Source organism: Phaeodactylum tricornutum, chromosome 22, assembly GCF_000150955.2.
Source record: "Phaeodactylum tricornutum CCAP 1055/1 chromosome 22, whole genome shotgun sequence".
In the NCBI taxonomy this organism is placed as follows: domain Eukaryota; phylum Bacillariophyta; class Bacillariophyceae; order Surirellales; family Neidiaceae; genus Phaeodactylum; species Phaeodactylum tricornutum.
The window spans coordinates 294845-317116 of record NC_011690.1 but is presented as its reverse complement, the minus strand read 5'-3'; the positions used below and the strand labels follow the sequence as shown (position 1 = coordinate 317116).

At 50.1% G+C, this 22272-nt stretch overlaps 10 protein-coding genes across 10 annotated transcripts; 6 read left to right on the top strand and 4 right to left on the bottom strand.

The window, feature by feature from the left end:
• Positions 1-1053: 1053 nt before the first annotated feature.
• PHATRDRAFT_49464 (predicted protein) lies at positions 1054-1935 on the top strand (the record flags this gene model as incomplete). Its single annotated transcript, XM_002184192.1, has 2 exons — positions 1054-1450; positions 1543-1935. The coding sequence occupies 2 exons, from the start codon at positions 1054-1056 to the stop codon at positions 1872-1874; spliced, it is 729 nt and encodes a 242-aa protein (XP_002184228.1). The 3' UTR covers positions 1875-1935.
• Positions 1936-1953: 18 nt separating this feature from the next.
• On the bottom strand, positions 1954-2629 carry PHATRDRAFT_40172 (predicted protein; the record flags this gene model as incomplete). Its single annotated transcript, XM_002184074.1, has 2 exons — positions 1954-2270; positions 2347-2629. 2 exons carry the CDS (start codon positions 2627-2629, stop codon positions 1954-1956), a joined length of 600 nt encoding a protein of 199 aa, XP_002184110.1.
• A 621-nt stretch (positions 2630-3250) lies between these two features.
• Positions 3251-4418, top strand: PHATRDRAFT_40171 (predicted protein; the record flags this gene model as incomplete). The annotated part of the gene is made up of 3 exons (XM_002184191.1): positions 3251-3511; positions 3561-4362; positions 4387-4418. The coding sequence occupies 3 exons, from the start codon at positions 3251-3253 to the stop codon at positions 4416-4418; spliced, it is 1095 nt and encodes a 364-aa protein (XP_002184227.1).
• Positions 4419-4542: 124 nt separating this feature from the next.
• Positions 4543-6077, bottom strand: PHATRDRAFT_55046 (DNA binding protein; the record flags this gene model as incomplete). The annotated part of the gene is made up of 2 exons (XM_002184073.1): positions 5554-6077; positions 4543-5476 (listed from the first exon to the last, which is right to left on the bottom strand). Exons 1-2 carry the CDS (start codon positions 5838-5840, stop codon positions 4543-4545), a joined length of 1221 nt encoding a protein of 406 aa, XP_002184109.1. The 5' UTR covers positions 5841-6077.
• Positions 6078-6526: 449 nt separating this feature from the next.
• On the top strand, positions 6527-7839 carry PHATRDRAFT_49462 (predicted protein; the record flags this gene model as incomplete). The annotated part of the gene is made up of 3 exons (XM_002184190.1): positions 6527-6940; positions 7018-7181; positions 7274-7839. 3 exons carry the CDS (start codon positions 6527-6529, stop codon positions 7773-7775), a joined length of 1080 nt encoding a protein of 359 aa, XP_002184226.1. The 3' UTR covers positions 7776-7839.
• A 19-nt stretch (positions 7840-7858) lies between these two features.
• On the bottom strand, positions 7859-9701 carry PHATRDRAFT_49461 (predicted protein). Its single transcript, XM_002184072.1, has one exon. The coding sequence runs from the start codon at positions 9491-9493 to the stop codon at positions 8063-8065; it is 1431 nt and encodes a 476-aa protein (XP_002184108.1). The 5' UTR covers positions 9494-9701; the 3' UTR covers positions 7859-8062.
• Positions 9702-10257: 556 nt separating this feature from the next.
• Positions 10258-12745, top strand: PHATRDRAFT_30365 (predicted protein). Its single transcript, XM_002184189.1, has 3 exons — positions 10258-10544; positions 10634-11636; positions 11709-12745. The coding sequence occupies exons 1-3, from the start codon at positions 10405-10407 to the stop codon at positions 12597-12599; spliced, it is 2034 nt and encodes a 677-aa protein (XP_002184225.1). The 5' UTR covers positions 10258-10404; the 3' UTR covers positions 12600-12745.
• Positions 12746-13168: 423 nt separating this feature from the next.
• On the top strand, positions 13169-16095 carry PHATRDRAFT_49459 (predicted protein). Its single transcript, XM_002184188.1, has 3 exons — positions 13169-13679; positions 13813-15310; positions 15419-16095. The coding sequence occupies exons 1-3, from the start codon at positions 13221-13223 to the stop codon at positions 16066-16068; spliced, it is 2607 nt and encodes an 868-aa protein (XP_002184224.1). The 5' UTR covers positions 13169-13220; the 3' UTR covers positions 16069-16095.
• A 1367-nt stretch (positions 16096-17462) lies between these two features.
• On the bottom strand, positions 17463-17789 carry PHATRDRAFT_15977 (predicted protein; the record flags this gene model as incomplete). The annotated part of the gene is made up of 1 exon (XM_002184071.1): positions 17463-17789. One exon carries the CDS (start codon positions 17787-17789, stop codon positions 17463-17465), a length of 327 nt encoding a protein of 108 aa, XP_002184107.1.
• A 2363-nt stretch (positions 17790-20152) lies between these two features.
• Positions 20153-22262, top strand: PHATRDRAFT_49457 (predicted protein). The gene is made up of 4 exons (XM_002184187.1): positions 20153-20579; positions 20650-21197; positions 21278-21687; positions 21746-22262. The coding sequence occupies exons 1-4, from the start codon at positions 20181-20183 to the stop codon at positions 21778-21780; spliced, it is 1392 nt and encodes a 463-aa protein (XP_002184223.1). The 5' UTR covers positions 20153-20180; the 3' UTR covers positions 21781-22262.
• The last annotated feature ends 10 nt before the right edge of the window (positions 22263-22272 follow it).

Genomic DNA, 22272 nt, shown 5'->3' with positions numbered 1-22272 from the left:
TAGTTATCCAGGTTTCACCTTTCCGATGAGTCTAACTACTAACTAACCACTAGTAGTCATTGATTGTCGCTGGAGAGGTTATCTGCGTTGTTGGAAAATTGCGTTCCTGGTTTTACGCCGCTCACGTGCGCCTTCCGATCGAGTGCAGGCGAACAGCCACACGCGGAGGCCATTTGTTTTTCGTGTCGAGTTCCTTGTCGCAGTAGTAGTAGTACGTCGGTGAACTTGCATCCGCCCTTGTTCCTCGTGAAGATAATCAGCTCCAGACTTAGACCGAAAGATGACGTCACAGACCGAAGCCGAATACCTCCAAGGATCAGGATTGGCTGCTTGAGGTCATAAGCCTTCCCCAACCAGATGGTTGTGAGACGCATACACTTGAACTTGCCTTTACCAGTTAAGCCTTCTTCTTCCAGCAGAACAGGTGACGTCCTTTCTGATTTCGATCCACGAAGAGAGTCGCACGGAGAGAAGATAAGATAACGTGCGGTCAGGTAGGTAGAAGGGCAAAGGAGAACAAGGGGCGACTCCGTTTTGTTTCGTTACGTTTTATTCGACAAAGCAGTACCCGGGGTGCCTGATCCGGAGACCTACCACTGTCTAGAGGTAAAGCAAATCTGTGCGGCTGCTGCAAGTTATAGAGTTGAAATCCCGTCCCACAATCACACCGCTGCTTTTGTGAAACCCTTCGTGAAAGAGGCTCCTTCAGATGCTGTAACACACAGGCTTTCTTGATTAGGCTCATCCGTTGCGTGGGTCACAATGAAGCGATATTGCATTAATGACAAAAATGAATTCATATGTATTGCCGGGATATACGCTCCTATTTCTAATTTTGTTAATAAGCAACAGTTTTATCTTTCCCTACGGGGGAAGCACAAAACCATTGAGGGGTAGAGTGCTCTCACAGTCAGCTGCTTGACTGAGCTACACATTTGGTATCGATGCCTGTGAATTTCAGTTACGTCTTGCCGTCGAAAGATTATGTGTCTCCTGATCTAACCGACGGGCAGACTGACTGTGAAGTCGACGTCACACCGGAATAACGTGGTCATGTCGCGACTATGTCGTGAACGGACTGCCGCTGCGAAAGTTGACGCTGCAACAAGCGCAGGACACGGGGGGAAATCCCGAAGTATCTGCGCAACATCCCTCTTACCACAGCACGACAATATCCGATACGGACCCTTTGGATCCGTCGATACTGTGTCGGTTGTATCTGTGCGCTTAAAGTGTTCACTCCAAGTCCAGGACCGACCTAGGTCTCAAAAAATGATTCGAATATTCGCCAAAAAAGTGTTTACTCCGCAACTGACGGGACGGTTGATGTTTAGTTCGAACGTTCCAGTAACGAGCGCTCCAGCGACAGTCCCTTCCGTAAGGGATCTTTTGATAGATCTGACTCTCGTTGATCCGAGCGGCGCCCGGCGGAAAATAAAAGGTGTTATTGGTAAGAAAAACAGTAGAAAAGGATGGAAGATACTTATTCTCCACAAATTCTGATTGCTGTACTCACATATTCTCTTGTTCCATTGTGTGTAGGCCGAACTCTGTACGAAGTCTGCGATATGTACGATATCGACATTGGCCCTGCAAGTGGTGGTTCGGCACCGGAGGAAGCGCGTACGGAGACCTGGTTCGAGCCGACGTTTGGCGAGGGCACCACTTCGGGCTACGATCACGTCGTTCTGGTTGGCAAAGGCTCGGACAAGGCCCAGCGCATGACGCCGGTGGAAGAGCAGATGCTAGATGATCACTGGAGCTTTGACGAAATTTATGAGGGCAGCCGTTTGGCTTCCGCAGTAAAGTTAGTTAAGGAAATGGACGGCATGACCGTGTATATTCCTGATCGTATCGTCGACGATTGTCCGTAAGAATTGAAACCGCAGTCGGGTTATTTGGCATTAAACAAAGTAATGGCATGTACACGACTTTGTCTGTTTAGTCCTATTCTTACACAGAATTTAGTTTTTTGTTAAGGATCCGATATACCTCTCTTTCCGCAAAGGCCGCTGCTCGATGTTGCACTATGCTCTGGTCAACGCCATCTGTTGCCATAGCAGGAGCGCCAGTAAAGCTGCAGGACACAAAGATGGCAATGCCGAGACGTTGACTTAGACGCGAACTCATTTGTCGAGCCACCATTTCGTCGCCCTCATCATCATATCCAATCAGTTTGGATGTAGAAGGTTCAGCCGATATAGAAAGGGATCCTTTGTACCGTGGACGAGGCATCGCCACAACCAGCGGCCCCATAGAAAGATTGGGTGCTGATGGAAAAGAAAAAGGGGATTAGAACGATTGCTAGAGAGGAGCCACGCAGTTACCAAGTTCGAACATTCTTACCAGTACCGACGCATAGGGATTTTGCCCCGACTGGCGTGGCCCCGTAGCCCGCATTGCCGCCAGGGCCTGATGTTTTGGAGGATTGTAACGATCCCCAGCCAAACCAAATTGTGGCGGCCTTCTTGGAAAACGTGATTGTCCCCACAATGCCCTGATCTCCCAGACTGATGCCAACACTGTCATCGACAATGGGCTCGTCGAACCCTTGTACGATTGCTGGTGGCAAATTTACGGCAAATGTGGTGATATCCATGCGCGGTGCGTCCTGCGTAACCTCAACCATGTTGATTGCCGATGTTTGGCAGAACAGGTCCAAAAAAACCTAGTGTGTATTTTGTTGACAGGCGAGCAAAAACAACGTTGCAGGTCTTGCCATTCTTGTGCTATCAAAATTCGAGAATGTCTGATTTATGGCTAAAGACCACAGGATTCGTGTAGACCTGTCTGTCCTTTCAACCAACAATTTACAGTTAAGCAAGACTTTTGTCGTTGGGATATATCCCTTCCATGGCCAACCTAGTGTTGGAATTCTTCGCTTTCTGGACCCCGCCACCACCATGGTGAAAAACAAATTGCTGACTGTGACTGTGAAGTTAGCGCTAATGGAAGTTCAGTGACTCTATAAATTTCAAGACAGACCGACAAAACACGAAGTAGGATCCCAACTGCTATATCACTGCCAGAAGGAGAACAGGCCATGCTTAGATTCGGTGTACTTTCCTACTGATGCTTCCACAGAGACTACAAACATCTCCTTGTTCATATTCTGGAAAGCATACCGTGTTGCGAACCCGATATAGAATCGCTACCGCGATACGATAACAGAGGATACTATCGAATTGCATTTTGATATGGTCCAGAAACATCTCTTCCATTCTTAAAAAAAATTCACACTGAATTCGCAATGCAGAAAGGGGTTCCAATGCACCGAGTTCCCCAGCCCCAACATCAGCGATGCCGAGTTAAGCTACAGTGCCTGGTACTCGGTGCAGCTGGTGCCGGAAAGACGTCCCTCTTGAGGCGATATTTTCACAATGCCTTTCAGGCTGGAACTCGTGTGCCTACGCTAGGCTCCGACTTCTATACGGGACGCGTGCCGAATCCTTTGCAGGAGCATAATTCGTCGTCTACGGATTCACATGTTCTCATCAATCTTCAAATGTGGGTAAGTCATTGGGCCCACGGGCAGGCTCGTAGGCATCGTATTTAAAAAGGAACGCAGCTGCTTTTGGCTGAAGACGGGCGTAAACTCAGAGTTCTTTTTCTTTCAGGATACGCCTGGTCGGGAACGATTCTATTCGAAACGTCAAAGGCGACACACCGACGCAGCTTCATTGGGGGCATCGTTCTTCCGGCAAGCTGATGCAGTAATGTTGGTCTACGACATGACATCTTCAACATCGTTTACACAACTTTTGAAATGGTATGCCGATCTGGTGGACCTTTGTCAAAGCAAGCCTGTTCCAATTTTGATTGTGGCGAATAAACTGGACCTCTTCATTGCTGACCAGCAACGCGCTTCGACGTGGGTCCATCCCCGTAGAGTTTCGCAACGAGACGTCCTGGGACTCGCTGGGTCCTTTCGAGGCAATGACTTTCGGTACGAGTATCGTGTTTCTACGCAGTTATCCCCCAATCCGATGAAGAAGAAACATCAACGGAAACAAAGCCACCGCAGAATGGAGATCTCCAGCTTTCTTGCCAATCGTGAAAACTGGACAACCGACGGATCCTATTTAGAATCCTTGCTTAATTCGGAAGACGCTTCGCACCCGGATCGTGAAATGGTTTTGCTTTGGTGCATGCGAAACGGTTTGAAACACGTTGAGGTCAGTGCCGCTACTGGCGAGCATGTCGATGGAGCGATCGATGAGCTCATCCGTCTCGCCTTGCTCACCAAACAAAGCAAAAATTGCGACACGAAAGCAGACCTAGTGGGCATTGAAAGCCAACCTTTATATCAACGAAACGATGAGTTGAACGTTCAAGAAAGGTATCAGTCTAATGAGGATCGATGTACGTTTCTACGACCCGTGATAGACCTTTTTCAGCAAAGGAAAAATATGATATAATTGTTCAAAATATAGCTGGAGAGCACTAGTGGTTTTCGTATTGACATTTGTCGAAAGCTGTCGTCACTTGCTCGGCCGTTTAACCTCCGAGCCTAGCCACCCTTTACTTTTCGCTAGGTTTAACCTAGGGAGGATCATAGGTGGCGGCTTGTGGGTTCATTTTCCCTTGAGATTGGGGAGAGTCTGAGCGCAATGTAGGATTGGATTGCGATTGCTGTTTAGGACTTGCGGCAGCACCATGTCCAGAGGTAAGGAACGGCGAAGTCTCTGGAACGGTGTCGAAACTCGAGGTGGCTTGCAAGCCTGGAGCAATCATTATTGGCTGCGATGAAAGCATTTGCTGACGGCCCTGGGATGCATGCTGGTACATCTGCTGTAACTGATGTTGTTGCATTTCGTAGTGTTGCTGCATCATCAATTGCTGCTGTTGAGCCGAGGTCATTCTTTCATGAGGTCGAGTATGGTACGTGTATGGTTGCGGCTCCATGCTTTCTGTGTATCCATAGCCGTGTAAATTACCTTGGCTGTAAGGCATTGGGATTGCGCTCGCACTGGTAGGATAGTGGTGAGAGACGACCGACGCACCAGTCTGCATTTTGAGTGTAGAACTTTTTCTGCCTTGTCCGCGTCTAGGCTGGGCAGGAGGATAAGACTGCTGACGAATGGAAGAGTTATGCGAATCTGCTTCTGTCGACCTGTACGGGTCACTTGCCATTTCGCTCGCAACCATGCTGAGGTCAATCAAAGAAAAATTGCGATCGTGATTCATTTTGCTCGGTGGAGGCGGAGTACTGGCGATCTGATCCGGAAAGCTGTTTAGTTTTCCCCATTTTGTGATCGCCAGGCGAATGTGCTTTCCTTGATATAGCTCAAGGGTGCAATTTCTCAATACCACGGCGCCAGCCCGCTGGGAAACTTCCGTTAGCCCATCGATCTGCTCGTCTCTGGCTCGAAGAGAGACCGTTCCAGTTTCGTCCCCTACTTCGACTTCAGCCAGTCGAACCCGGGATCCATCGACCCGATATTTATCTACTACAACTTCGACCTTTCCCACCAGACTATAGTCGAGTAAATGAATGAGATAAGTAACCGCTACACCGTAGACGGCCGCAATCGTGGAGAATAATTCACTTACACGCATAGATTGTAGCCTCCACGAGGGGGCTGCAATCTTTTTTGTGAGGCGCTTGTATCCAGCTCTGTAGGAACACCAAATCGAGACGAGCTAGGCTCGGAAGGTTTGTCTCGGTTAGTTTGCACCCTAATAAGTTCTTCCTCAAGGCGAGCGTGATCGATGTTGTAGGCGTTTGTGAGGTCCGAAACATGAATGTAGACAGCTCGACGAAGTTGTGGCCGAGGGCCTGTATTCGTAGCTACTCTCATGGCATGAGGATTGTTAGCATGAAGTGCAGCTGTGGTCATGATGGAGCATGAATTTCGTTTCACAAGGGAGCTCAGAAATCTACGATACCACGTTGAAAAGCAATCGCTCACGTTTTGCACTCGATTAGGCACGTCAAACAGCGTCAGCCGGATTCAAATCTTGTTGCTTGATGCAAAAACTAGAACTTTTTGCAAGGGATGAATGTTCCCCGAGAGGAGTACGGGACTTTACACTATCAAGCGTAGCTCTAGAACAAAACGGCTCCAAATGTCTTCCACATCCACGGCCCGTTGACTGTGAAACACTCCAAAATGCATTATCCCGGGAATACCAAAAAGATGAAGCCCTCGCAGATCACGCAAGAAAGTTCCTTCAACCAACCCGGATGCCGCCAACAACGTCACAAGGGACCTGCAATACGTGATTTCTTTTGGGTTCGAGATAGACTGTTGTAAACATCAATCTAGGTAGTAGAGAAATGATCAAAACAACATCTTTCTGTAGATGACGTAGGCCAGTCGTGTCCAGAGATCTCATTCGGATTACGTGTGGATTTTCACAGGCAGCTTTCCCCAGCCAGGACAGACAAAACCTAACGGAAACTCTGTCCACTTTCACGGACCATGATGCCATGATCCAATGATCCATTTCGAATGTTGTGATCGGACGACGACAGCTCAACATACATCTCCAAGAGGAAAGCACTCAATTTTCTAGTTTTTTCATGAAAGAAAGAAGATCTGGCCTAAATCCGTCAGGATCCTCCGTGTATCCATTGCACCCTCCTGACAGTCGCGTTCTCGTTCGAGTCCCCTCCGATATTTCCTTTCTTGATCGTCTCATCGTCGCTGGCAGCAGTATCTTTATTGTCGGTTCGCTAGTATGGGTTCCATTGACCGCAAGATGGGTCTACAGGCGGTGGAAGCAAGCTAAAGATAAACGAAAGCGGGCTTTGTATGCCTCTCTACTCGTGATTCTGGCAGTTCTCGTTATTGGCGGACCCCACCGATCTCCTCGTGTCGGCAAATGGCTCCAAGTACGAAAGTGGTCCCTCTTCCAAGCGTGGGTAAAGTTTATTGCTATGGAAGTGATTTTGGATCAACCGAAAGGCATTACTATGGACGTCCAACAAGACAAGGTGAGACACAAGGGCTTGCCCTAATTTCGCTATCCATTGCCGCATTCTCACACATATATCGAAACTAAAAATTCCAGGCGATTTTTGCATTCGCGCCACATGGAATCTTTCCGTTTGCGTTCGCCTTTGGAGTGCTTCCCGATATTGCCACACAATCGTTTGGCTACGTTCGTCCGGTCGTGGCAACCGCCACAAGGTTGTTTCCTGTAGTCCGGGATTTCATCTCTTGGGCGAATCCGGTGTAAGTCGATCGCCATGAAGAGCTTCCGGAAATTCTCCCTTGTTCTTGCCACAATAGTATTATTTCCTTACCATTGCTTCTATCATGACCAGAGACGCTTCCAAAGATTCCGTTGAACGTGCTTTAGCATTGGGCGATCGCATTGCTGTAATACCTGGAGGAATTGCAGAAATTTTCGAAGGATATCCGAAACCGAACACGCATCCGGATGAAGAGTACGCTATCGTACGGAGTGGATTTTTGCGTTTGGCAATAAAACACGGTATCCCAGTGATTCCCGTATACTGTTTCGGCGCTACCAAAATGTTGAAGCGTCTGGAGCTTCCTGGCCTGGAGCAACTGTCCCTGTTTCTACGCGTGAGCATTTGCCTCTTTTTTGGAGTCGGCGGGTTGCCCATCCCTTTCCGACAACGATTGTCGTACGTAATGGGACAACCAATTTTGCCACCCGTAAGGACAACGGGCAGCGATATTTCGGACGCACACGTCAAAGAAATGCAAGATCGCTTTTGTGCTGAGGTCCAGCGGCTCTTTGATCGACATAAGGAAGCTTATGGTTGGTCCCACAAAACGCTGAAACTATTGGAACAGTGACGTCGTGTTGCCCAAGAAGTGTGGATATGCCTAACGAAGTAGCATGTGGCATCTCTATTGCTAGAACTAATCATTTTGGAAATGCAGGTATCACTTTCACTAGCTTTGCGACTTGTAACAGCTACGCAATATGAAGATTCTCTTGGCGTAGAGATTTGGACATGCCAGCCAAACAAAAAAAACTTGGAATGTGTAGGTAAGCTGGAACATCAGACGCGAGTATTGCTAGCGCTAGCGCTGCATCCAGCATGTCCGATGTCACCCAAACTAGGATGTGGCATTTTCTTTTACACAAATGGCGCTCCCATGCGTCCATCGGGCTCCATGAGTCTGCAGCCACGTTTACGTTGCACCATGCTGGTGCAACGCTTGGTACCAGCGTTGTGCCGAGCCGATGACGTTGCGGTAGGACGACTCAAATCTATCACGGCTTCCTCGTAGTACCCTGGTCCGCCCCGCGAGTACGCATCGTGCAAGAGCTCAGGTGGACAGAGTACAGTGTGACGATCTTCCGCACGATTTTGATGACGGCAGTGATTTGGTTTAGCCACGCTGCTCTCGCAATAGAGGGCGACGGAAAAATCGAGCGACACGCGTGACGATTTTGTAGTGTTCTCGAGGCCGAATTGTAAGCACCGGGCACCATCAAACAGATATCCGAGACCGAAGGACTTGGCTTGTAGGGGGTGCCAATCTTCCTTTCCGGGGTACGATTCGGCGTACAACGCATTGGTTCCGTGGGACGGTGTGAGCGGAATGTGAAAATACAGGCATCCGATACTCTTGCCTTGTGCTGTCTGGCAGGTAGGTAGGGTAGCTTCGTCACCGGGACGAACAATGCTAATATTGGGAAAGGCTTGGTAGCGATATGTGACTCGATGCGAGGCACTGTGCACAATGTTCTTGATCATGGCGATTTCATGTAGTAGGGGTAAACAAAAGGACGTGATGAAGTTGTCGTAGGCAACGTGGAAGGCTCTTCTTGTGTCACGACAAAGAAGCGGTTTCATCAGATCCGCATTTACAACTTGATGCACCTGCGACAGGTCTTGCACGTTGAGTGTCTGCGCCAGAATTAGATGCAAGGGATACATTTGTTCGTCAAACAAGAACCGCCGTTCGTATCGTAGTGAGGTATACGGCACGTGCGCGGAGCTGCCGATGGAGCTCTCCACCGGTTGCCCGAGGCAATGGACCGTGAGTTGACGAGCGTGTTCACGATCTAGGCGGGCTCGACGCAGATGCGGTTCCAGGACCTTGCGCATCCCCGCATCAAAGACCGGCGCCCAAGGAGAATCTTCCGTGTAGGCTCGAACGTCTCGGCCGAACGAGTGCGGTACGTTTTGAATTTGAAAACGATCGGCTTCTTGAATTTGGGTAGGTGGCTGCAGATGCAAGGGAGAAGAAGAAGTCTCGGAAGAATCGGACACACTAGATTGTACCGAAGACATGGAAAAGACCGACTTGGTGCGACGGAAACCGGATGTACCACCGCCGCTACCCGTACCGTGTAGGATTGGACCAGGCGGAGGAATGGCGGTATCCGATAAAAATTGATGCGGCATTTCCTTGGTTTCTCCACAAGTCTCATCCTTGCGTACGGTTGATCCAAACGATGATTGCCGGATTTCGTCTCCGGGAGCCGCACAACGAGTGATTCTGTGCGGATCACGAATCTCTAATCGCTGCCGGTGTGGGCCTGGAACGAACGAAAGCATAGTGTTTAACTGCCGTGGTCTTTCTTAACGGACTCGCGCTTGACTGTGAGTTATACAAGGAACAGAGGACACGGTAGCCTGTTGAAAGGATGTTGACTGAAGTATGTTTGCTTGTTTCTTGAACTGTGCTTGATAGTAGTATCTTGTGACTATCTCAGCATTTACAGTCAACGAAACACACACACACACACACACACACACACCCCATCCCGGACAGAACACGAATAGCGGCGTCAGTGATGGGCGGATGTCAAGCGTAACAAGCGGTAGTTTGCCGTGTTCTCGTTCTCCCCATTTGCATAGGTTGCCAGGCTCTCATGCACGAACGAGCTTCTTAGCGACACGTCGCTTCGAATCGCGTGATCGCATTCAAATTCGGTTCTTATGATTGGCAGACTTGTCTGATGTCACTTGGCGTAATACACGATGGTGATGAAATACTTATGCCGTACAATGACGGTGATATGCGTTTCGAAAACCACATGCGGAAGATGCGAAATGGCGTACGAATCTGGGTGAGAATCGTTAAATCGACAAGGAAGTGACACACGGAAGGGCAGGACCAAACCAGAAATGCGGACACCAGCGATATGTCCCCGAAATCGCTCCCAAAACCCTTACCCTGATTACATGTTCAGAAAGCGGGAGCGACAAGCAGACGTCGCAGGGGAGGAAACGCTTTGTCCCCCACCACCGAAATCATTCCGCCAAATCTGCCAACCGGACGACGACGACAAGTAACTTTTCTCAATCTGGTTGTCTACTTGGCCTGGCTTTTTTGCGAAAGAACAACCCGCGTACCGACGAGTATCCATCCGACCCTCCTCACTGTCAATACTCGAGTATTGGTGGGACAGTCAATAGGTCAGATCCTTCTTCTCCTGTTTGACCAAGTTGCGAGATATTCAAACATGCCGGTCTACAACTTCAAGGGCATGAAGCCCGTGCCGACGGCTCCGGAACTCGTCGACATTGTCTTGATGCGGACCCAGCGACGGACACCGACCGTCGTCCACCCAGGATACAAGATCACGCGGATTCGGTCGTTTTAGTATGTGCGCTGCGGAAACGCGAGAGCCATGTCTAGATTGCAATCACTAGTCATTCTAACGAATCTTTGCAACCTTTCCACCTTTCCAGTATGCGAAAGATTAAGTTTACCCAACAAACCATTTCAGAGCGATTGAGTGGGATGCTCACCGACTTTCCCCGCTTAAACGACATTCATCCGTTTTATGCAGATCTTTGCAACACTCTCTACGATCGCGATCACTACAAACTGGCCTTGGGACAGATCAACACGGCTCGTTCGTTGGTGGATTCCATCGCCCGCGATATGATTCGCATGGTCAAGTACGGGGACTCGCTTTACCGGTGCAAATGTCTGAAACGTGCCGCACTCGGTCGCATGTGTACGGTCCTCAAACGCCAAAAAGCCTCCTTGGCGTACTTGGAAGAAGTTCGTAAGCATCTCTCCCGTTTGCCCGCTCTCGATCCCAACACGCGTACCCTGCTCATGTGTGGACTTCCCAACGTGGGCAAGTCATCCTTTATGAACAAGATCACCCGCGGCAACGTCGATGTACAGCCCTACGCATTTACGACCAAGAGCTTGTTCGTTGGACATTGCGACTACAAGTATCTGCGTTGGCAGGTGATTGATACTCCCGGCATTCTGGATCATCCGTTGGAGGAACGGAATACCATTGAAATGCAGGCCATCATTGCCCTCGCGCATTTGACCTGCAGTGTGCTCTACTTTGTGGATATCTCGGAGCAGTGTGGGTACACGATTGATCAGCAGTGCTCGCTCTTCCGTTCGATCAAACCCTTGTTTGCGAACAAGCAGCTCATTGTGGTCGTCAACAAGGTCGATCAGCAACCTTGGGAATCGTTGGAAGAGGCCAAGCGTGCCATGGTACAGGGTTTAGCGGACGACGCCAACTGCTCGCTCATGACCATGTCCAACTTATCGGAACACGGTGTTTCCGATGTCAAAGCCGCGGCTTGTGACAAATTACTGGCGACTCGCGTGGACGCTCGCGTCTCGGGCAAGAAGATTGAAGGCGTCATGAATCGTTTACAAGTCTTTAACCCGGCACCCCGTGACGGCGTAACACGCGGAGCGTTTATCCCCGACTCTGTCCGCATTGCCCAGGAAACAGGACAGGACAAACCAGGGCGTTCGCGTACGGGTTACGCGCCGTCGGTCAAGGATGGTGTCACCGACGGCGATGTCGACATGGACGGTGGCAACATCCGCAAGACCGCACGAGAACTCATGTGGGAAGGTGGCGGACCCGGAGTATGGGCTCCTGATTATCGCGACCAGTACGACTTGGCGGACGATTCGTGGAAGTTTGACAAGATCCCGGAGATCATTGACGGCAAGAACATTGCCGATTTTGTGGATGCGGATATTTTGGACCGCCTTGAAGCTTTGGAACGGGAAGAAGAGCAGCTGGTGGCTGAATCCGACGCCGCTCGCATGGGTGAAGAGCCGGAATCAGATCTCGAAAGCGAGGAAGAAGCTGCGGTTGAAGCGATTCGGGCCCGTAAGAAGATTATCAAAGAAAAGAAGCTGGCCACGAATACCCAAAACAAACCGATGCTTCCCCTATCGATCCGCGGAAAGAGCAAAGACAAGCACGATGCCGGTACGCTACTAGCAACCGAGATCAGAAAGACTATGGACAGTATCGGTGTGGATTCGAGCAAGATGCTAGAGCGTGGACGTTTGCTGGAACGTGGCAGAAAACGCGAACGCTCACTGAGTCGCAGTCGTCGTGGTGCAGATGACGAAGATGCGGCCATGGATGTGGATGTGTCCGGCTTGAGCAAGGCCGCATTGAAAAAGATTAAAAAGGAAAAGGGAGAAAAGGCTCGTCGGGATCTCAGCCAAGCTCGCAGTCATTCTCGCCCTCGCGAACCTTCACAGATGGGTTTGAAAGATTCGGAGTCCGTCAAGTCGGCCCAAAAGCTGGACCGACTTGGACGCAAGGGATGGATGGGCGCTTCTGGAGAAGGCGATACACGAAAGAGCGTACATTTGGTGAAATGGATGAACACTGGCAAGAAACGCAACGGCACGCACTATCAGCGATAGACATACGTGCCCATGTTATGTAAGGATTTGTTGTTCCTAGTGCTGTATTGGGTACAGTATTTCGGTCGTCTAGGATTGGAGCAATCGCTGCTGCACGGTATCTCTAGATGTAACACATTACACCCCTAGTGCAACTATCTATCGGAGCCGGGAGTCTGTCTCTAGATTGGTAGAGACTAGAGTCTAGCTAGGACTCCCAACCATTGCCTCTGTGGAGCGGGGTGATTCTTTGCTTTTTGCAAGTTGGAAAATAAGGTGCAACGGCACTTGGAATTACGAAATCAAAATCGCGATGTACGACAGTCCTACACCAACGATCGAGGACGAACCGATTCAGAGTCAAAAAAATACTGTGGAGAAAAGTACGGCCACCTGTAGTTGTAAGTAGTCCCTTCTCTCTAGCTAGTAGAGTGAATCCCAGACGAACCATATCGTACCGTAGGTAGCATAGCAAGCATTACCGAATCCACCACCAACGCACAACAACACTCCGCATATTATTTACTGTTATTACATATATACACCACATCTCTTTGTTCGACAACGTTTTCAAAACTCCTTCCTATGACCATAATCATGTGCCGTAGGTAAACCTTACCATTGGGAGAATCCGTTACAATCATGATCCGCATCGCTCGACTTCCCAAGACGAGTCTAACAGGCTTCCGACGAGCCGACGTTCGTCGCGTGCGCCAAACCAATCTCCGGATTGCAGCATCCCATTCGGTCAAGGCGTGTTGTCGTGCACGCTTCCACAGTTCGGTTGCGACGACAGCCGTAGAGAGGGACGGATTCGACCAAAATGGAACACAGGCGGAAATCCAGAGACTCCAGCACGTACGGAACGTTGGAATCTTTGCGCACGTGGATGCTGGCAAAACAACCGTCACGGAACGGATGCTCGCGTTGGCCGGGATTGTCAAACACGCTGGCTCCGTCGATGACGGTAACACCGTGACAGACTATCTACCTGCGGAACGGGAGCGTGGAATTACGATTCAGAGTGCGGCAATTTCCTTTGAATGGGGATGGCACAACAATCGATCGGGGGACGACTTCGACGCGAACGATAACGTGACGGTACGTCCGCGTAGTGTGTGTACTTTTTGTACGAGTGTGTGAGTGTGCGTACATGCGTGTGCTTAAAATATGTACATTCCACCACTTGTTTTGCTCACATCACGTGCACACGCTCAACCAACTGTCCTTCTAGATTGCACTGATTGATACGCCGGGGCATGTAGACTTTTCCGTCGAGGTCAATCGGAGCGTCGCTGTCTTGGATGGTGCCGTCCTGGTCGTGGATGCCGTCGCGGGCGTCCAGGCACAAACCGAAACCGTCTGGAGGGCCATGACGCGTCCGTCATTGAACAACCACGCTACCACCGAAGAAGTCCGCGATACTTCGCGTAGACTGTCGAATCAGAACGATCACGCACACGAACCGTTGCCGTGTCTCGCCCTCGTTAACAAAATGGACAAGGACGGCTGTCACTTTGGGAACGCGATAAATTCAATCAAGCAAAAGCTACCAGGGGCCAACCCCATTCCAACACAAATTCCGATTTTCCAGTCGAGTAACAAGATCCCTACCAGCTCTTTGTTTTCCCGCAATCTCGTGGCTGTGCCGGTGGACGACCTCTCGGCAGAAACTGGACAATTTGTCGGCGTGGTAGATCTTGTGCACATGCGTGCAATTGTGTGGCCCGATCACGTCGGCAACGTGTCGAACGTGGAAGAGTGCGTTCCGCAAGTGCTACCTCTCCTGAAAACCGGAACCCGGCAACCCATCGACGAAACATGCCATATTACCAAAGCAGCCATGGATGCTCGCCAGGAGTTCATCGAGGCCATGGCCGAATGTGACGAACGCATTGAAGAGTTCTACTTAAATGAGCAACAGCCCAGTAACGCTGAGCTTCGTGCAGCGTTAAGACGAGCCACCTTGGCGCAAAAGGCCCTCCCCGTCATGGCTTCGGCTGCTCTTCGGGGACGCGGTGTGGAGCCAGTTTTGGATGCGATTGCCGATCTGTTGCCGTCACCACTGGACCGTCTTCCACCAGCTTTGACACTACTAGACGAAGGCATGGCTCCAACCAAATCAAACGCGACTGCTCGCACTCCTGGAAAACGCGTAACTATTGGACACCCACTACACCCTACGCTGCTAGCGTTGGTGTTTAAGGTTGTTCACATGAAAGGACGTGGAGGCAGTGGTGATGGGCGTGTAGTTTTTGCTCGGGTATACTCTGGTGAACTGCGTGATCGCGACACGGTGCAAGTCATTTCTCCTCCCGTGTTAGGCGAGCCTGCACAAAAACCGCGGACGGAACGTATTGGTGGAATGCTCGAGCTGGCGGGTGGTACTTTTGGTAATCTACAGGAAGGCGTCTGCAAAAGTGGCGATGTTTGCGCTTTGGTAAATCTTAAAAGTGTGGCCACTGGGGACACCATAATGGTCGCGCCTAGGAAACAAAAGAAGGGAAAAAAAGTCGAACCTCTGTTCTGTCTTTCCGGAGTGGCCTCACCAAAGCCCGTACTGACGGTGCGCTTAGAGGCGGAGTCGACGGAAAAGCAAACCCGCTTATCGGAAGTGCTCACGCTTTTGTCGATAGAAGATCCGAGTCTCGTCGTCGAAGAAAATGATTCGGTTACTCTGCTATCGGGACTCGGTGAGCTACACATTGAGGTCGCTCTCGACCGGATCCAAAGTGAGTTTGGCTTGGAGGTAATGGTGGGGGCGCCTTCAGTCGCATACCGGGAGACGGTCACATCCAGTATCGAAACTAATGGACTGTTGAACTACGATCGAACTGTAGGAGACAAGAGACTGCAAGCTGCCATTCACTTACAACTGGAACCTGCGTGGTGCCATGCATCACCCGACTCGCCGTGCATGATTCTGACCGATCCTGCCGTGACCGTCAGTGAAGAGGCTAGATCGTTTTTGCAAGTCAGCGAGGTTGCGACGGAAGAAGAGCTGGTGCTTAAATCCGTAGTCTTCAAGGCGCTGGTGGAAGGATGCCGGGGCGCCCTGAAGCGGGGTCCGCTTGGCCCTTACTCGATGGCCAATGTCAGATGTCACGTTGTAAATGTTGATGCCGAGGAGGGTCTGGCTAGTTTGAATGCAATGCCCGGAGCTTTGCGTGCCGCAGCAGCCCACGCAATCTCGACACTCTTGACGGAACACAAATCTTCTTGTACTATTCTGGAACCAACTATGAGCGTCGAAGTAACACTTCCAAACGATATGGTGGGTTCGGTTCTTTCAGACTTGACTGGTCGGAGGGGAACCGTTGGCGACGTTCTCGTAGGAGAGCAGGAAGGATACGTACTGTCCAAGGCGCTGCTTCGCGGTGACGTTCCACTAATTGAAATCCTGGGGTACGCCACCCGTCTGAGAAGCCTCACGGCTGGCGAGGGTGCCTTTACCGCGGAGTACAAAGGTCATAGCCCTGCATCACACTAAACCTTAGAGTAGTATTTTCATAGATCTATTCGTTTTTGCCTCTGTATTTATTCCAGTGAATTTTTTTTCGCAACCATTGGCCGCGGTGAGGGAGTCCGAGAGTTTGCCAGTGAATCACCGACGTCAAGCCAGACATTAAGGCAAAAGGGCAGAAATGTCGATCCAGTGAAAAAAAAACACTAAAATTGCTGACAGTGACACCTGCCAACAAACAAACGAGGTATGCGTTACTAACTGTTAGGCTCATCTTCTCCTGAAACAACCGACACCTTTTCCAACTTTACCCAGCATCATGTCCGAGACGGCATCCTTCGTAGACCCCGTTTTCTTGGCTAGATTTGGTCTGTCAAGAGTAAATGTTGTCGATTACTTTCTGCACCCATTGAATCCCTTTCGGACATCTGTGAACACCAGTAACGAAGTATTAGCAATGCAGGGGATTGCTGTAGGCATGTTCATCCAACAAGGTGTGCAAGGCGAGCCGATGTCACCGCGAGCAGCGGAAGACGAGTACAATCTTGCTCTGTCCCGCTTATCAGGGGAACAATACGAGCTACTCGCCCCTCCGGATCCCAGCATGTACACACAGCCATCGCCTTTGTACGCCGTCCGGCATGTCCTTCGAACAAACCCAACGACAGTCAAGGTTCTCGGTATCTACTATATTGTGGAAGGTGTTGTTTACAAGTCGCCGGCAGTCCGATCGCTCATGAAAGCCAACGTCACCAGGACGCTGGAAGGACTCGCCGGAGCGTGCGATGCGCTCAGTACTTGTGCAAAATACCAGCCATCGATCGGGTACACCTGGGTTTTTGAGGACGAAGACGACACGATGAAGCAGGTGGATCTCATTCAGCTCGCCAAGCGTCGGAAAAGGAGAAAAATTCTCGACAACCGCCGGCCCGGTGAACGAACGGCGGCAGAAGAGGAAGGGATTCGTGCGTCCGAGGCAATCGATCAAATATTGGTACGGCTTAGTAAGAGTTCACTGGTGGGGTCAGCGCCATCCAAGGAGCCCCCTCAGAGGTCAAGAAAGGTACAAGAATAATAAAGTTATAGGGAAAAAGTAGACAAACAGCGGCAGTGACAAGTTAATTTAGATGCCCACGTTTTGGAGATTGGTTCAAGATATGTATGTGTGTCCCTGAATAATCATTGGCAACTGGTCTATTGCGCGAGCATCTGTTATATGAAACAAACAGTACTGGGAAAAATCCATATCGGATGATGCTTATCACTCGCTACTATCATCTTTTGTCTGCAGTGGAAGAATGGCATTCACTTTGTCTTCCAACATGGAGACTCCCGCTTGAGGCTCGACCTCTGTTTGTACACCCACCTGCAAGAAAGGAGGACGCGCAGTAGTAAGCATCCTTTTCCATCTCTCGCGTTTGTCAAACACCAAAAAAAGCAAAACTTACGTAATTCACGATGCAATTGTCCGAGTCTCGGAGCGCGGCAATAAAGAACTGGTTCCAAAACGGAGTTCCATCAGCCTTGTAGTTCAGCAAGCAGACTGTTGCATCGGAGCCGGTGCCCACAGCTTTTCGAATAACGTCGACAGCCTTGGCATCCGTGCCTGGTCCCTGAAGGAAGCGACAATTTCGTCCCAGAACTTCCCGACTGGTGTAACCCGTCAATTTGTAAAACCCTGGGCTTGCAAACACAATCGGATTGTCGGGTAGTTTCGGATCCGACAGCACAAAGCATTGCTGTCCCATTGTCAAACTCTGCATCAATGAAAAATCGGCACGTTCCAGATTGGCCCCTTTCGTTTGATCTATGCCGTCCATTTCTTCAAACAACGGACTCGAGGTACAGCACTCGGCAATAATTTTCATTGCGTGTTCCGGAATGTGTTCCTGAACCAGCATGCGCAGGTTTTGGTTCTGTTTTTGCATCTCCCGTACCTGTTCCTGCAGGGATTCAAGCATAAACTTTTTCCGCACACGACTGCGTTTGGCGTGTTCACGATTTCTCTGACGGCGTTCCGCCACCGCCTGCTCCGACATTCCCCCGGTACCAGGGCCCCACATGTTGAACTGGCCCGGCACGCCCGAAGTCCGCGTGGCGGATTGCGCGGTTGCCGGGGCTATCCCTCCGATTCCACCGAGACGTATTCCCACTCCCACGGGCAAGGACACCATACCCCCTTGTACCATCGCGGCACCCGGGTGCTGCATATTCGAAGCATTCTGTGTTTGCTGATGAGCCTGCATGGCACTGTTGTGAGCCGCGGCGAGGGCTTGTTGTTGCTGTTGTTGCAGGGGGTTCTGCACGTGTAGTAGCTGTTGGTGTTGTTGCTGACTTTGCTCGTCCGTTTTCTGTTTTTTCGTCACCGGATTCGTCCCATCGGTAATCAATGGTGCCTTTTGTATGGCAGCAGTATGAAATGTCGTCCGAATCCCTCCCGTGGGCAAGGTCAATCCCCCAGTCTGGGCCAGTTTTCTCCCTTCCGTGGGAACGGTGTCGTTCTGCGTCATGGCAACGGCTGTTACCGCCCCGTTGTGGTTCGCCATTGAGCTCGTGTAGGCGTTCAAAGGGTCATCAAACTCATTGGTAAAATACTCGGCAAAGATTTCGTTCAAATCAAAATCATCCATCTAGCAAAAAGCGAACGAATGTGCGCATCAGAAGAGGTCCGTTTCACAGACTCACGACTCGTCCAAAGCAAAAAGTTGCAGTTACACGCATCAAACAACACACACAAACATCAAACAACACACACACCCCTGTACCTACCTGCATCCCATTTTGACCCGCAGGGGCAAACAGCGGCTGTGGAAAATTATTTTGCATGCTTTTGTGAATTGATTTAAGCGTTACAAGCGACAGCAACGATAGTTGGAGTGACAAACACAACCACAACACCCAGCGGACCCCGCAGTCTACGCTTCACCCAGGGAAAGAGAATCGCTGCGCAAGGTAACAACAGCAAGTGAGAGAGCAACTCTGTTTTGCCAGACGCTTAGTCCCGTAGGATCTTTCCGGAATAGAAAGAGACAAGGACAAGACACTGTTAGACCGTAACGACTGGCAAATCAGTTATCCATGAGACTCACGGCTTGAAGATGGAGTAGACAGAAGATCCACGTGTGTTTCCAAGCCCCCCTCGAGAGGCAAACACCGGAAGCGTTGGGGAGGGCAGGGGACGAGAAAACGCTAACTGTAGTAACACACCATTTGGCTGTACCTACTATTTCCTGCGCCAATTGGCACGATCCGCAGCCGCGCAATGTCCGTTGCACTTTCCCGACCGACGATTGGTTCGTGCTTCCTTCCCACTGCGCCCAGCCAGAATTTGTCGTGGAAGCCTTCCCTGTAAACCCGGAACTTCAACTTGTGTCTGGGCGGGGGACATCCTCTCCAATGAAAAAGGGCTCCAGCGCCACAAAAAGGGAATGTGAAATTCAGAATGTAAATGTTCCCTCAGATCACACATGGAGAAGGAAAACCCGAGTAAAGCTGAAAGGGACGACAGACGGGATGGCGGAGTTCCGAAGTCCAGCGACATTGAATTCTTCTCGTGGTTGCAGTCCACTTCACTTCCGTGACCTGACACCACTGAAGTTCCAATAGAATCGGCGCCGAACGACGTCAACAGGCATATTCAGTGCAGTTCCAAAGTACGCACTTCTCACCTGCTGTCGAACAGAAAACAAAAGGTTCCTGCCGATGACTCCATTTAGAGGAATGATCTCAAGGATATGTTAAGTAAAGCGAAATCGGTATATATTTCCACCAATCAAATTGAGCTCCTTTCGTACGCACGGTTGCATCAATTGCGTCACCTGTCAACAAATTGCGTACTTTTTTGTTTAACGAGCAAGGTCTGATTACTTGTTTTTTAGATAATTTTGGACACTGAAAGGGTAATCCAATTGGTATCCATCATGGTGTTGTTTATGGAGTTTCGAGCGTCTCCACTGCAACTCTTGCTTTTCTGTCCACAATAGACCCCCATTGGTTCATATCACTTTCGGAGTGCGTTATACGAACAGGGTTTTCTTATCCATCACCGAGTCTGTACCGAGAGTGACGAGAGCGCCAAGTTATTCACTGTCAATTTCGATCCAAACGCTAGTAGCAACTCACATTCACTGTCAACCGCCATGGACTCTATCAACGATGCGAATAGCAACGTAGCAAAGGAAGGGAATTCTAATGCAACCGCGAAAGTCCCGGACCTGACCGAGAAGGCAGTCCCGTGTCCAACGACCAGCATGGAGCTCACAGTCAATTCCAACAAGACGCAGATTTCCCGGATACGCGCACATACTAGTGTCGAGGACAGCGCTGCAGGTAAAACCAACTCGACCAGCGGACAATCCGAAACGCTCCCAAAGCAGAACACGACGAATTCGTCCGAAGGCTGTGAATCGATCGATGCCAGCACAAATTCCACTTCACAAAGTGACGATAAAACCAGCAAACCGGACCAGGACACCAAGCGAAGCGAAAATGGTAACAAAAAGCGAGATCGCTCCAAATTACGCAAGGGGAAATGGTCGGTAAGTGCAAAGATCCGAGCAAGATGCGGTTGTCCCGCGTCTACTCCTCACACTCTTTTGACTACTAAAGATTGAGGAAGAAGAGTACACCTCTCGGATCATTCACTACTTCAGTACGGGTTTTATTTCACTCCCAGAAGGATCGACATTGAGATCGTACCTCGCCGACAAACTAAACTGCGATCCCATGAGAATCACTAAAAAGTATGCCGGGGCTTCCTGCTTGGGACGTCGGGTTTACCAGTTTCGGGATAGGGTGCAGCCTACGATGACAGAAATTCAGATTGCAAAAGCTGAGCTCGATCACTTGGAGCGCCGCTTCCGTCTACGGGTCGAGGAGGGCCATTCGGCTTTGTCGCTTCCAGCTCATTCCGATATGCTAGTATCGCTATCTCAACAAGTGGATAAGTTGATGCTTCCTAACGTGGCAGCTTCGGCGACGGCACCGACTGTTCAGTCCTGGGGAGCTCCTCCGAGTCAGGGGTTTTCTACTCTCGGGGCGCAGCAGCTTGCGCCCGCGCCGATCGCACAAGTGCCCTTTTCTTTTCAAACCAGTGCCTCAGGGCAGTGGTTACTACCGAACACTCCAGCTTCCGCTGTTTCTGTATCAGCCTTGCCGTAAGTACTCGCTCTCGCTGACCAATCATGCGGATCGCCAATACTGTTCTGACCTTGTAAACGTACATCCCCAAACGTAGACCATTCCCTGTCGCTGCGGCCCCTAGCTCACAGGATGTTTCTAACGCAGTTGCCTCCTGGGCGTTTGCACAGGTTGCTGCGTCGCTAGTCCCGGCCTTGTCGCAACTAGCCAACCTACAACAACAACAACAGCAGCAGCAGCTCCCACAGCAACCGTCTTTGACTCACGCTTCGCCTCCACCACAATCATCTTGCAGAGAGCCGCCTATAACAAACTCCGATTTGCAGCCACAGGATTTCGCCAAGAAACTTCAAGCAACGTATGAACAGCACTTGAAGTCTACCATTCAATCGAGCAACGACTCTGACCGTCAGAGCCAAGTTTTTGCGAAACAATTGCAAGAGACCTATGAGCGGCATTTGCTTTCTCTGACTCAGAACGAAAAATCTTCGGAGAATTTACATTCAAGTAATGACTGTGCTCCCCATTTGCCGCAATGTGTAAATTCTGGGGTTGTAGTGTCTAGAGGTGCAGCAAGTGGAACTTCTTCAGTATCTTTAGCCAAGCGACACGCAGCTTCTTCCAAAAAGCCTCGTCCACCTAGCCTTCAAAAGCAACGCACCGAAGAAGATAAGGCCGCCGGGTCTATTCTCCTCGGACTTCGCCAATCTTACGAGTCTGCAGTTCGTGTACGAAACTGGAACTCGTACGATAATAAACCTTCTGTTTCAATGTTGACGAATCAACAAGACTATTGTTTGGGACAAGGGGAAGCTACAGTTGTGACGGACTCTTCCTCCTCACAGCAGATGGAGGGTTCCGTCGACGATTCGGATTGGAACTCGGATAAGAAGACGGACCCGTCTTCTAGCGAAGATTCTGACAAAGAACTCAGCAATATGCGCTACAGTAAAGGCCCTCCGCGAAAACGTTTAAAAACCAAGAAGCTAGTGGACGAACGAAAAGGATCCAACTCAATAATCAGTTGACTGTGAGTGTACATAACAAACTACAAATGTCGACTAATAACTTTATTGAATGGCAAAAACGAGG

What these genes read in the sequence shown, in the direction of transcription:
- PHATRDRAFT_49461 (XM_002184072.1), bottom strand. Translation starts at nt 9,493, where the DNA reads ATGCTTTCGTTCGTTCCAGGCCCACACCGGCAGCGATTAGAGATTCGT.
- PHATRDRAFT_30365 (XM_002184189.1), top strand. Translation starts at nt 10,405, where the DNA reads ATGCCGGTCTACAACTTCAAGGGCATGAAGCCCGTGCCGACGGCTCCG. An exon ending in ACGCGGATTCGGTCGTTTTA is followed by an intron (nt 10,545 to 10,633) that starts GTATGTGCGCTG and finishes CCACCTTTCCAG; the next exon opens with TATGCGAAAGATTAAGTTTA. An exon ending in GAGCGTTTATCCCCGACTCT is followed by an intron (nt 11,637 to 11,708) that starts GTCCGCATTGCC and finishes CCGTCGGTCAAG; the next exon opens with GATGGTGTCACCGACGGCGA.
- PHATRDRAFT_49459 (XM_002184188.1), top strand. Translation starts at nt 13,221, where the DNA reads ATGATCCGCATCGCTCGACTTCCCAAGACGAGTCTAACAGGCTTCCGA. An exon ending in ACGCGAACGATAACGTGACG is followed by an intron (nt 13,680 to 13,812) that starts GTACGTCCGCGT and finishes CTGTCCTTCTAG; the next exon opens with ATTGCACTGATTGATACGCC. An exon ending in CGCTCTCGACCGGATCCAAA is followed by an intron (nt 15,311 to 15,418) that starts GTGAGTTTGGCT and finishes ATCGAACTGTAG; the next exon opens with GAGACAAGAGACTGCAAGCT.
- PHATRDRAFT_49457 (XM_002184187.1), top strand. Translation starts at nt 20,181, where the DNA reads ATGGACTCTATCAACGATGCGAATAGCAACGTAGCAAAGGAAGGGAAT. An exon ending in GTTTCTGTATCAGCCTTGCC is followed by an intron (nt 21,198 to 21,277) that starts GTAAGTACTCGC and finishes CCCCAAACGTAG; the next exon opens with ACCATTCCCTGTCGCTGCGG. An exon ending in TTCGGAGAATTTACATTCAA is followed by an intron (nt 21,688 to 21,745) that starts GTAATGACTGTG and finishes TGTAGTGTCTAG; the next exon opens with AGGTGCAGCAAGTGGAACTT.